This window comes from Montipora capricornis, chromosome 5, assembly GCF_036669925.1.
Source record: "Montipora capricornis isolate CH-2021 chromosome 5, ASM3666992v2, whole genome shotgun sequence".
NCBI lineage: Eukaryota > Metazoa > Cnidaria > Anthozoa > Scleractinia > Acroporidae > Montipora > Montipora capricornis.
Window position 1 is genome coordinate 17752721 of NC_090887.1, and position 12500 is coordinate 17765220.

The 12500-nt window shown below is 42.1% G+C and overlaps 2 protein-coding genes across 3 annotated transcripts in view; both read right to left on the reverse strand.

The window, feature by feature from the left end:
* Positions 1 to 6640, reverse strand: part of LOC138049729 (protein mono-ADP-ribosyltransferase PARP14-like) — a 9862-nt gene extending 3222 nt beyond the window's left edge. The window contains exons 1-6 of one of the 2 annotated variants that reach the window (XM_068896136.1): positions 6230 to 6640; positions 5817 to 6044; positions 5011 to 5274; positions 2709 to 4408; positions 2102 to 2344; positions 1 to 996 (exon numbers count right to left, since the gene is read on the reverse strand). The exon at positions 1 to 996 is cut by the window's left edge and continues 499 nt beyond it. In XM_068896136.1, coding sequence (XP_068752237.1) covers positions 1 to 996; positions 2102 to 2344; positions 2709 to 4408; positions 5011 to 5274; positions 5817 to 5985 — 3372 coding nt within the window. In that variant the 5' untranslated portion in view covers positions 5986 to 6044; positions 6230 to 6640. Of the gene's footprint in view, positions 997 to 2101; positions 2345 to 2708; positions 4409 to 5010; positions 5275 to 5800; positions 6045 to 6229 lie in introns of those variants that run through there. The other variant, XM_068896137.1, reaches the window with a different exon arrangement.
* Positions 6641 to 12423: 5783 nt separating this feature from the next.
* Positions 12424 to 12500, reverse strand: part of LOC138048460 (D-inositol 3-phosphate glycosyltransferase-like) — a 5194-nt gene continuing 5117 nt past the window's right edge. The window contains exon 4 of the mRNA XM_068894647.1: positions 12424 to 12500. This exon is cut by the window's right edge and continues 147 nt beyond it. Within this exon, the coding sequence (XP_068750748.1) occupies positions 12424 to 12500 (77 nt within the window).

Sequence of the window (12500 nt, forward strand, 5' to 3'; positions counted from 1 at the left end):
CCGACCATGGATAACAACGTTTTGGCGCCGAAAACCTGCTGTCGATTCATCCGTGGAATCTTCAAGTATTCCCCGACCACAGTCTGTGGCCCCCTCAGCATCGTTTTTCTCACAGTACAAGGATTTGCTATTTTCTTTTTGGATTGCTTCCAGTTTGGCCACAAATACTCCAGTAATGGAATCGTCCTGAACTACGATTTTAACTTCACGGATTGAAGCGCACGGACTGGCGGTGAAAGCCCGGATTGCCGCGAAAACTATTTCCGCTGAGTCGTCCGCTGATAAACCCAATCTTCCACTGCCAACCGCTGGAATGGACAAGGAACGCAATCCTTCGGAATCAGCTTTTTTAAGAGCTTTCTCCACACAGCTTTGAAGATGCTTCATTTTGGAAGATCCCACTACTATGTGCACGATCTTTTTCATCGCTGCTGCCCTTCCAGCTGACGTTAACAAGATATCCCCTGGACGTTGTGGCAATTGTGCCTGCAGCTCTTCCTGTACGACGTTGCCACAAACCGCAGCAATGGAACTGCTCAAGCTTCCACTTCTCATGTCAAGGTCGTGAAAAACAACATTGCAAATTGCCTCAGCGGATTCCTTGGTTATATCTCCTTTCACGACTCGTACCTTGAGTTGTCCACACTCCACATCTTTATTCTCAAGCTCTGGCATAAGGAAAGGCGTAGGATTTCGTTTTGGTACATTTTGCTTTCGATATTTTCGCATTGGCTGGCGCTCCTTCTTAAGCCCAATAAAATTGTCTTCGATTGCTTCGATTCCAGTCGGGTCATCACTAAACACAACAAACCTGAACTCCTCGATAGGTGACTCTGGGTTTGTTTGACTGTGGTCAATGGCTGCTTGTATCATCACGTGGACCGCAACTTCATGTGGAAAACCAAGTCCACCAGTTCCTATAAGTGGTAAGCCGATAGAACAAGCTCCCATTTCAGACGCCATATCAAAACACTTGCACAACAGCTTTTTTAGAACCTGGTGAGAAAACAAAAGAGAGACCCTAACCCTAACGATCAATATCTAACCGAGGTAAGAACGAGGAAAGAAGCACCTTCAGCATGGGCCTTAGAGGTATGGTATTTTTAAGTTGGTGTGACTATGCGACGTCCTGGCCTTGCTTTTCTATTTTTCTATTCAATAATAACCTCTTACTAAGGGCGCGTTCGATTGACCCTATTCCGGAATAAGAATACGTGGAGTGATGATTAAAACCGTATGTTTGGCGTGTTTTGAAGGAGCAAGGATAATAAAAATTTGTTTAAAATAGTATTTTGGCAGCTATTTGACAATTTTAACGTAAATCTCCGTAAAAATGAGAGATTTCTAACTTATATTCCAAGTATTCCTATTCCGGAATACGGTCAATCGAACGCACCCTAACTGAGCGCGACGGTCTCACTGGGGAATGTTAGCCCGAGGTCGCGGGTCCGCATAAAAACGACCCAGGGCCAATATTCCCCAGTACGGTCCTGCGCAAGTGTGGGTAGTAAGTTGTTTATTACATGGCATCGTTTCTTTGAGCGATCGGACACGTCTCCGCTTTGGTGAATCTTGGACATCTTCGTCTTCTATAAACTTTGAACGGTAACTTTTTACAGGTAAAACTAAATTCCGCTTGCTATAATTGTACTGTAGTGATAAAAAATTAAATTCAGCTCTTTCAAAACTGTTCGTATTTCGCTCAAATTGAATTTCCAGGGAGAGAGAGAGAGAGAGAGAGAGAGAGAGAGAGAGAGAGAGAGAAGAGTACGGAAACGGACCGTTTCCATGGTAATGAAGCGTACTGTAAAATCCCGATCAAAAATCAGCCAATCAGAGTGCTCCATTTAGCCCAAGAATTGCTTGCTGTATTATAAAATATAAATACTACAAGTATATGTCCTGATCTGACTAGCCTCTTAGACTATGCATTTTCGTACTTGCCTTGCAGGCTAAGGTGAAAACCAAATTCGTGCAGGATATATATGAATCATTTCATGTAAGTATATAGTAGACAAAAAAACTAAAATTCCTTTGGAAATGCTTTTGCTACCCCTTTGCAGAAAATGACCTTGTTCATGTTGCATGTTCCCGCACTAACCTGCTTTTGCTCGTTACTTCCATCTTTCCATGGGCAGCATATACAGTGAATAACATGACGACAAGGTAATTTTCCAGGAATAGTGCGAATGATGTCGCCTTCACCCAAATCAGCTGTTGCTTCTTTTGCCGATTCCCATAACGCCTGTTGTAATTCCGGACCTGCTGCTTTGCTCATAGCATTGGCGATTGCACCAACGGATAGCATTAGATTTGAGCCGACGGAACATACTAACACGTCTGCCTGCATTAGATTAAAAGTAAACGTCTGTATTAGGATTGGTTTTACTTCAGCAATGTCGTTGTTTGGGTGATTAAGGGATTTATGTTTATGTGGTAGCAGAACAACTTACTGTATGATGATAATCTTCGTGATCGCATTTTAGTGCTCCCTTCAAGTTTTCTAGGCAACCCATAAAAAAAAATTTGTCACGAAAAAACAGAACTGGGGGGGGGGGGGAGGGGATAGGATCGTAAAATCGTATTCTGTCGAGGGTAAGATTGTTTTTTTAATATTAAATCTAAGGAAAATCATTCTTTCTTAAACTGCCAACCGAAAAATGCCACTTAGGCTTGCTCTTGTGCACTTGTTCGTGATTTACTCGCACCTGTTCTTCCTGGATGTTTCCTGTCTTCCAAGTCACGATTTTGCCTTCAGAAGTGAGAATAGTGTTTTCATTTTCGTCAATTTCGTCTCCATCGCAACTGTTGCTTAGTGATTCATCGCTCTCACTTTCTTCATCATCATCACCTTCTTCTTCGCCAGTAAAATCAGTTACACTGATGATGCACTTCTTTTCTCGTTCAACCATTTCGATCAATCGCCTTCCTTCCTCTTGTGCTAAGAATGTTCTCATTCCAGGTGTGTAAATTCTGAAAGTTTTCTCTTTAATTGTCTCTTGCAGGGCGTACAACCGTTCCTCCACCTCTTTGACGCCTTCTTCGCTTCCGCTGAATTTGATAAGCTCCCCTTTGTCGTCGAATGATATCTTGACACCATAACGCGCAAGCTCTCGCTCCATCTCCTCTATATCATCTTTGAAAAATTCGTTGAAAATCCTTCGATGTAGCAGCGAATCTTGGGGAAACTCTCCTTCTGTTGCTTTTTTCTCATTAAAAAAGTCTCTCATTTTCGTCACAGCTTCCATGACGTCTTTCTTGAATCCAAAGACAGCAATGCAGTGCAATTCGCGTCTTACCTTGATCTTTAGTCGTTTCTCCAATTTTTTGTAAAGATCACTCCACTTGTCAGAGTTCAAAAGACTATTATCTCTAGTGGTTACTGCCATACTTTGGTCACTGACGAGCACGCTCTTAGCCCTTTGGCTTCCTTCTTTTGTTTCAGGGGGATTTTTACCCAGAAAGATTACCCTTCCTCTCTTGTGGTCAACAGTAAAGGCGCATCCTGCCGGCAATTCGGCAACCATCTTTCTCTTTCCGGGCTTTCGTTGCAAGAGGTCTACAATTTCTGGTGGAATATGTATGGCACATTCATCGATCTCGTCCAAACGTTGCCTAAGATACCAACAGACTTGCAACATGAGTCCTTTAGGTGTCTTTAAGACAAGAGCGCGGTCGCCCAATTTGACTTCAGCTCGAACGTCCTCCTTAAATTCTTCTTTAAGTATGTTCTCGATTTTAGCATTTTGAAAAAGCTGCAGATTAACAAGGGAGATGTCATTTCTTATCTTTTCCTCCATCTTCTTCTCACGTACTTCTTGCTTAATCTTTTTCAAGCGATTTGTTAACTTGTCGGCAAAGTCAAGCATGTTGGATTCTAGACAAATCAATTTAAGAGTATGAGATGTCTCCATCAGCTTTACTTTGGCTGTGTATTTGGAAAGCACCTGGCGTTCTATCTGTGGAAGCTGATTGGCTACCTCATCCCAAATCTCCTCATCTATAGGAAATTCACGTGCATCGCAACTATCTAGACAGGAATCAACGATTTCATTGCATCTTTTTTTCCAAGCCAGCTCTTCAAATTCACTGTCCGGTTTCCTCTCAGCATATTTTACTAGGGCGTACGAAGCCCCATTTTTCCACTTAATATGGGTCTTTTCGCGATCGTTTAAAGCTCCTTTCAACTTACTAGATTGGTTTGATTCCATGATAAACTCCATGAGATTCGGATCAACAAGTTTGTAAAACTCAGGTATTCGGCTGCCTTTAGGGTCACTAGAGGTGGGGCGCGTCGACCCTTTTGGTTGATCTACTGGATTTACTGTTCCCAAGAATGGATAAAATGCCTCTACATGCAGTGCGTTGTCGTCTAGGAAGTGATCATTTTTCAATGCTTTCCTCTGACCTGGAATGAGCAAGAAAAACATTTAATGCCAGATCGATTTCTAGTGAAAGTCCGTAAACCTTAAAGTTATTAACCCAATCACAGAAGATGCAAGAAATTAAAGGCACCAAAAGGGAAAGCGGGGGGAAACAAACCTGGTAAATAGATAACCAACCGAAGCATAATAAAAATGGGGTTTAGTCAAAGACGACCAGATAACCTGTCCGCTTGGTCAGGTAATGTCCGGTCCATCAAAAGAGCTTGGCAGTTTGTAAATTTAAACATACTCTGAGAGAAATTACAACGTTAGGGAGGATCTCATCATGGGGAGCCTCTCTCTCTACTAATTCCTTGAGTCAACCTTTCCCTGAGGAAATTTATTTTTAGGAACAGGTTTTTCCCTCGCAAAAGCATCATATTTCCCTAGACGCTGAGATAGCTTTGTTTTGCTTGGCTTTGACAACAGTGGGTGCGCTGAAATCTCCCAAGGGAAGCGTTGTTTTTAATGATAAATCTACTTGGGAAAGGGCTGACTTCTAAGATCTTCTTAGCCAAGTATGGGAAATAGAGGCTCCTCTTGATGAGCTCCTCCATTAGGTTATCAGTGAAATAGTTATACTCACTTTGTTTGTCGCTGAAGTACACAATAGCTCTTTTTATTCTGCATTTCTCTTCCTGTTCGTCCCAACTTGGGCTAAACACTACTCCCCGAGCCGGATCTAATGCGCCAACTTCTTCTTCAAAGTACATCTGTGCCTCATCTTTAGAGGTGCATGGAGCAAATCCGCTGACATATATGCTTTTACATTGTGGTGCTCTTTCAATCAAGACTGTCACACCATCTAGCGTCGGTTTTTTTCCCTGTCCTCGTAATATGTCTTGAAAATCTGCATTAAACAAAGATAGACGATCTTCAACTTGTGCAAGTAATGCTAACTCCAAAATAAGGACATTTTCAGAATGAAAACGTGTGAGTAACCCTCATTTAGTATAGCTTATAAGTGCCTAGCTACACAAGAACTAGAGAGAGGACGCAGCTCTTCTCAACCTCTTATTTTACTACAAAGTAGAGGCTGAGTTACTGACATCTGGCATTCTCCTTCCATTGGTGAAAAGATCAAGACGCACAAAACTGAGAGATATCAGACATTTGGCCAGAGCTTAAACTTGGCTTATGTTGTGTGAAATAACTTTAAGTATTAGGGCTTTCAACAAAATAGTCGAGATTGTTAGCCGAGCGCACGGTTATCCTAGAAGCAAGTCACCTCTACATGAACCCATTCATACAACGAAACAGTCACAGTGACTGGTCAACCGTGGAACGTGACATCACAGTGCCTGAAAATTTTATTTCCGTCCCAGACTGAGCATAGTTTTTGTTTACTTTGTTGCATCTGGCAGCTTAGTTTGCACCTTGTATTGTGCTTGCCTTTTATTTTGTGAGTTTTCAGCGCCACGATTGCTTTTCCATTTGGCTTGAACCAACGCACAGAAGCAACTTCATAGCCGCTAATAATTTGAATATAATTCTTGAGACTATCTTGCGATGTCTTATGGTGGAGACCCAAAACATACAACTGATTCCATTCGTATTTCATGTCTGGCTGTAAAAACCCTTGAGAGGCTGCAAAAAGCGCTCGAGATTCTGCTTCGGACCCTGTGGAGAGAGTTCAGAATGCTACGTTACTTTAAAATAAATACTGAGAGTTCGTATGATGATCATAGGTCTGTAAGGAAGTAATGTAACTATCATGTATCTTCTAAAACCAGTAACTATGTCAAATTCACTTCTCGTGACCCCCACGAAACAGAAGAAAAGAACATAATTTCTCATTAACTTACTTCTAGCTTGTTCCTCTCTACCACGTCCGCGCCCTCTTTTCCCTCTTCCACATGGACTCCTTCCGGGACCTTTGACAGCTTCCGACTGATTTGGTGCCCTTTTAACGGCCTTTGATGCCACTGAGTTATTGAATTGACCCCTTTTCGGTCTCCTTTGTGAAAGAAGTCCTCTCGGCACTGATAAATTCGCTGCACTTCTGCTACGATTGTGGCCTCTGCGAGTCTCTGTGGCTGCGGTGTATTGACTCAGTGTATGTGAACTCTCGTGAGTGCTTCGACTGGGAACTGTTTGCAGGTTGAATCTGTCAGGTAGAAATAAATGGCTGTTGGGGTGATGGCTATCATTAGAGCTTTCAACGTTGACAGCAATGTTTGCCGCGTCCTCTTCCTCTGGACAGCTTGCTCTTTTTTTGTCTTCTGTGGAGAAAGAAGGAGAAAAGTACTGATCAGCTAAGACAAAATATTATGTCTGATCAAAGAAGATTACTGTTGGACAAAAAATTGTTTTACCTCAATAGAAATTAAACACCTAAGAACCATAGAAGATCTTTTTCTTCGCATATTTCAACAGTTTTATTAACCAGGCCACAAAATTCACTTGGTCTAATTAAAATTTTTGCCTGCTGGTTGAATTTTTATCAAAGAACATTCAAATTTATCTCACATATGAGCTGTAGGTATACAACGCTTTTAATACTGGAACTGCGCTTAGTTTTCACTTGACCTGATTATCACATTCATTGAACCCCGGGCAGCCCAGTCACGGGTCGGAGTTACTCTAAGTTGCTCGGAGCAACGCTGTTGTTGTCAGTTGCCCCCCCCCCCCTACAGCATACAGGGGCCTGCTCAGGTTTGCTCGGAGAAAAGGTACCTAACCAATCCCACTCGAAATGTACTAATCGGGACTGTTCACCAAGTCAAAACATCCAAGCTGGAGAAGAATGTAAAAGCAGGCCAAATGTGTTGAAAAAACTCTTGTGTACTAGATTGCGCAAACTGTTAACTCCTTCGCCTGCATAAAAACATTTACACAACTCCTTATAGGTATCAAGGTAAACACGAATGCGCCACACCAAAGGAACAACAAATAAGTCGCCTCGCCTCAGCGCTGGAGGGACGATATGCATATTTCCATGCCAGCTGCAGGATTAATCGTTTTCACAATAGCACAATTTACTCTTTTATAAACAATATTTACATTTCGCTTTTTCCTGCACGAAGCCATTGTTTGAGAATTCTTTTCAAAACAAACTTTTTTTTTGGATAAGGTAATGACTGTTATGATTATGTTATGTCGTTCATTTGTTTAAAGAGAACTGTTTCTTTCAAATATAGCAAACAAGTTCTTAGCTGCTAAGAGCATCCATAGCGGCAGGAACATTAGTTAAGTATTACGTAAAGTAATTTGCGCCGAAACGATCAGCTTTAATAAGATGGTTTTGTTGAGTTCAATAAAGCATTTGAAATGCACGGTCAGTTTCTTTGCTTATCTGCATCACAGAAAAAGTTGACTACAACTTGACTAAAAAACAAGAAACCAATCACGGATATGTGTAAGATTGCTATATCCAAAACAAACTTATCACCAAACAGAAATAAAGGTTTGCGCGTGTAAGATCGTACATCACGGTGACTGAGCTGACGCACTAGACTCCGTAAAAGTGCCTCCGTTGCTAGCGGAGAAAAAAATCGGAGCGTGCTCAAAGTCCTCGATGTTAAGTCTGTGGAACATAAAGGCCAGAAGCGTAAACTCCTGCTAACGCAAGACGGAACAGTTTACAAAGTCAAGAGATCCAAGCTGGAGGTTTGCAATTCACGTCCTTCATTCATACGGAGCGTTCTCGAAATCCAGATTAAGAAAACTTTGAACAACATTGACTCTCGTTTAAAAAGGTCCGTAGTGATTCGAAATTTTAGAACCATTGCTGCTCCCTTTTCTTATAAATGTTTGGTAGCGTATGCTATGCTTGATTGAAAAACGAATCGAACGTTATGCAAAGAAAATCGTAAACTCTTGTAAAGGATTATCGCTTTGGATAAAGGAAAGGAACTTTATTTATATGTGTCTAATCTTTTAGCGCCGTAGAGCAGTAATTGGGGACACTGTAAATTGAATTAACAAGTTAACGCAAATCAAATCAAATTTTGGTTTTTGAGGAGAGGGAAAACCGGAGTACCCGGATAAAAACCTCTCGGTGCAGATTAGAGAACCAACAAATTAAACCCACATATGACGCCGAGTCTGGAAATCGAACCCGGGCCACATTGGTGGGGGCAAGTGCTCTCACCACTGCGCCATCCCTGCACCCTCAAACAATAGCGCTTCTATTACAGTCAAGGAAGTGTGACCGGCTTTAAACATTGCAAGACAGCGCTCATTTGGTTTGGAATATTTCGTTTGTCCGTTAAGACTTTCATTTTGTCGTGTTTTCATCGGTTTCGATGAGGTCATTTTGGCTGCTTCTGATTGATTGTAGTGAGGTCCTCTTGTCTGTTAGTGATTGGTTTCTTGTCCCCATATTATGAATTTATTGCGCTACTCGCTTGATCTTTACTGTTTGATTGCTGTGCCGGACAGAGCTCTCGCTCTCTCCAACCAGGATATTCACATACCACCAAAATGATATGCACACACACTACTATTTTATACGCCATACACGCCCGCGCTTAATATATTTTCCTACACCGAAATTTGCACGTGTTGTGGAGCTACGGTTACATGTTCAAACTTGCCCCTAATTTATGCACACACTTCGCCAGGTACGTGACTGGCATCTCATCAACCTAACCGTAATTTATGCGATGCACGTGTTGTTTCACGTGTTAGGGTTACGCTGCGTTGCGTCATACCCCAACTTTCCCTTAATTTATGCACGCCCCCTTCTTTTGTCCTTCTGATTGACGACGCCATTTGATGAATACCTGTCTAACCTGAGTGGAAGTATCCGATATAACTACTATTAGGATATTGTGAGTTTTCAGCTTGTGCCGTTTTGTAATTTTATGTAACCTGCTCGCTGGAAGAGCATTTTTTTAATCAAGTGATACCGTTAATAAAGCTTTACTACCTACCTATCATGATGCGAGCCAGAAAGCCATGCGAGTCGCGCATGTTGATTCGAATTAAAGTCTAAGCACCCATTTCAAATGTGGTAGGCGCGGTGGCCTCATGGTTGGAATGCTTGACTCCGGATTGAGTGGTCCGGGTTTGGGTCCTGGCCGGGGATATTGTATTGTGTTCTTAGGCAAGACGCTTTACTCCCACGGTGCCTCTCTCCACCCAGGTGTATAAATAAACCCTGCGATGGACTAGAATCCCATCCAGGGCGGAGTAGAAATACTCCTAGTGGCTTCATGCTACAGAGACCGGAGATAAGCGCCCGTCTGATGGGCCTTTCTAGGCTCGTAACAGACACTTTACCTTTTTTACCCATTTCAAATAGCGCTGATAAACAGTACTTAAGTCTAAGCAACCATTTTAAAGGGGTTAGCTTTCAATAACTGCGAGTTGACTCGCATATTCTACAAACTCCTGTCAAACGATTAGTATGGAGTGCACAGACCGTCAAAGGATAAGTCGGTACGGATATGGTCTTTTAGTTATATGCATATGAGTGTTTGACGAGGTCCTTGAGCGTAGGGACTGTACACACCGCAAAAGGATAACGCGCTCCGTCAATTAGAAAGGAATGAACGGACTAAGCATATGTATGTTATTCCTTGTTCTTAAAGCGTTTGCGAAGAGATCGCTTATTGTAGGTGAAACCAGCGTAAGTCGGAACTACCAAAATAAACGGACAAAACATGTTTAAGTTTAATTTTAATAAAGCTTCTTACCAATTTACAAAAGAAACTATATATACAAAAGTACAATAGGTAAAGGAAAGCAATAGGGGGAAACTGAATTCCCATATTAAAAATGCCCTCTAAAAATAAAAGATAAAACAATTAAGAATAGTATATCTAATATATAATTACTCATCGCGTACGTTATTCATAAAGTACTTACGCATGTGTGTCGGAAATGACCACTCTATAGGTTTTTTCATGTTAAATGTAAGATCGTTTCCTTTGCACTTTTAGTCACGAAGTCTACAATATATCTATTTGAGGTTGTCTCTGGAGCTAATTACATCGGAGTTCGTGTGATTACCACGCTCCTTTCCGACATCCCTCAAACCAATTTTAATGCAATAATTAGTTACCGTTGACATGGCGCTTGCCAATTGACACTTCAGCGGTCACAAGCTAATTCAAGAGGTTTGCGAACTCCCCTTTTGCGAAACAACTCCTTTGGGAAACCACTGGGTGACTGGTCTTCAATTCCATTTGATCTCAAACACAATCGTTTAAGGTCTCGGTAAAGGTAAATTGGGGCGTCTCGCCAGCGACTCAACCCCCCCCCCCCTTCCCATCCTCAAGTGTCCATTTGTAATGTTCCTTGAGACGACGGTGAGACTTGCCATCTGGTAGAAACACAAGTTCTGTCACAAGGTCTGTGCTGGACCACGCCTAGTCAAGGGCCCGCAGTGTCCTGTAGAGCGGAGATAATCAAAAACTATCTGTCGGTCAACTGCTGCAACAGTCAGGTAACTCTGGATGTCTCGGCCTGTTCTCGCCGCTGGTTCTTACCCTGATATGCCGAGAGAGCGAATCTAGCAACAAGGCAAAACCTAGTTTCACTTCAACAATCTTGCCTGCAGTTCTTTGATTATGGTTGAAAAAAATGAAACTGATGCCGGCTCGGACGTCACCCGGAATACCAAGGTCTGCGATGGTTCGCTCTCACTGCAGCGGCCAGCGAAAAGTAAGCTAGAATGTAACAAGCTGAACATCCATGAATGGAATGTACGGACACTACTTGACCGAGGCAGCTCTTCTAGACCAAAGCGCCAGACTGCACTGGTGCCCAAGGCGCTTGCTAGATACAAGATCGATATAGCTTCGCTCTCTGAGACAAGACCTCCAGGGTATGACAGTATTGTGGACCAAGGCTACACCTTCTTCTGGAGCGAAAAGGGAGAAGCACATCGAAGTGAGGCAAGTGATGCTTTGGCAGTTAAGAATTCCATCGCAAGAGAAGTGGAGCAAGAACCCACACCTATTAACAATTGGATGATATCTATGCGTCTGCCTCTGAAGAAAAAGGGTTATGTCTCTATTTTGAGCGTGTATGCACCTACAATGACTAACCCAGAGGAGTAAAAGGGGAATTCTACAGTGACCTGAGAACTAACCGTAACCCTAACCTCTCCAAAGTGCCAAAGGATGACAGATTGATAATAGCTGGTGACATGAACGCAAGGATGGGAAGTGATGCAGATAAGTGGCCTGGAGTCATAGGTCCACATGGAACAGGGAAATGCAACAGCAACGGGGAACTGTTTCTTGCACTGTGTTCAGAGTTTAACCTGGCCATCACTAACACCATATTCAGACATAAAGAACACCATAAAAACACCTAGATGCACCAACGCTCCTGTTACCTGTTGCCTGTTACCCGTAGAAAAGACCTGCCGGGTTGTAGGTGGTTGTTGATTTTTTGAAGGTGGTTGTAGATAGCTGTAGATATTTTTTTGAGGTGGTTGTAGGTGGTTGCAGATGGGTGTTTGTAGGTGGTTTTAGGTCGTTCCATGTTTTAGTAACTACCCTCAGCAACTGCTCATTCATTCCTACCAGTTAGGGATGCACAATCAAACACCACCCTTGATTTTTCTTGTTTCCTAGCGTGCCATGCAACGTGATGAGGAAGAAACCAAGCAGGCTTGAGATTACGTACTTCATCATCTGGCCCTCATCTCGATGAGTCTTCTCTCTCGTACATGTATTTTTCTAGGACGGTACAATACTGGCAGTGGAATACTGGATCCCTCTGATAATCATTTCATCAAAAAATCTAAAATAATTTAAAGTAACCACCACACTTTTGGGATATTTTGTGGGATTACATTTTGTTCCCTTACACTGGTATTGTCTTTTTGAAGCAGTCATAATAATCTCATACGTGTAACTGACCTTGCACCTGGGAAATACGTATGGGAGTTTAGATGCAAGTTAATTAAGACTACAGTGTACAATGCATGATCTTGCAAACACAATATCAAGCTAATTGATAGTAGATATTGATCAATTTTTCATTCTGCCCTACGCATTGATATTTTATCACAAACTAAAGCAGAATAAGACCAAACCTGTTATTCCTTATTCAACTTACCAGAAAAAAATCGTTGACAAGCCTTGTACTCCTGTTCGGAAATAAATGTTGTCAGTT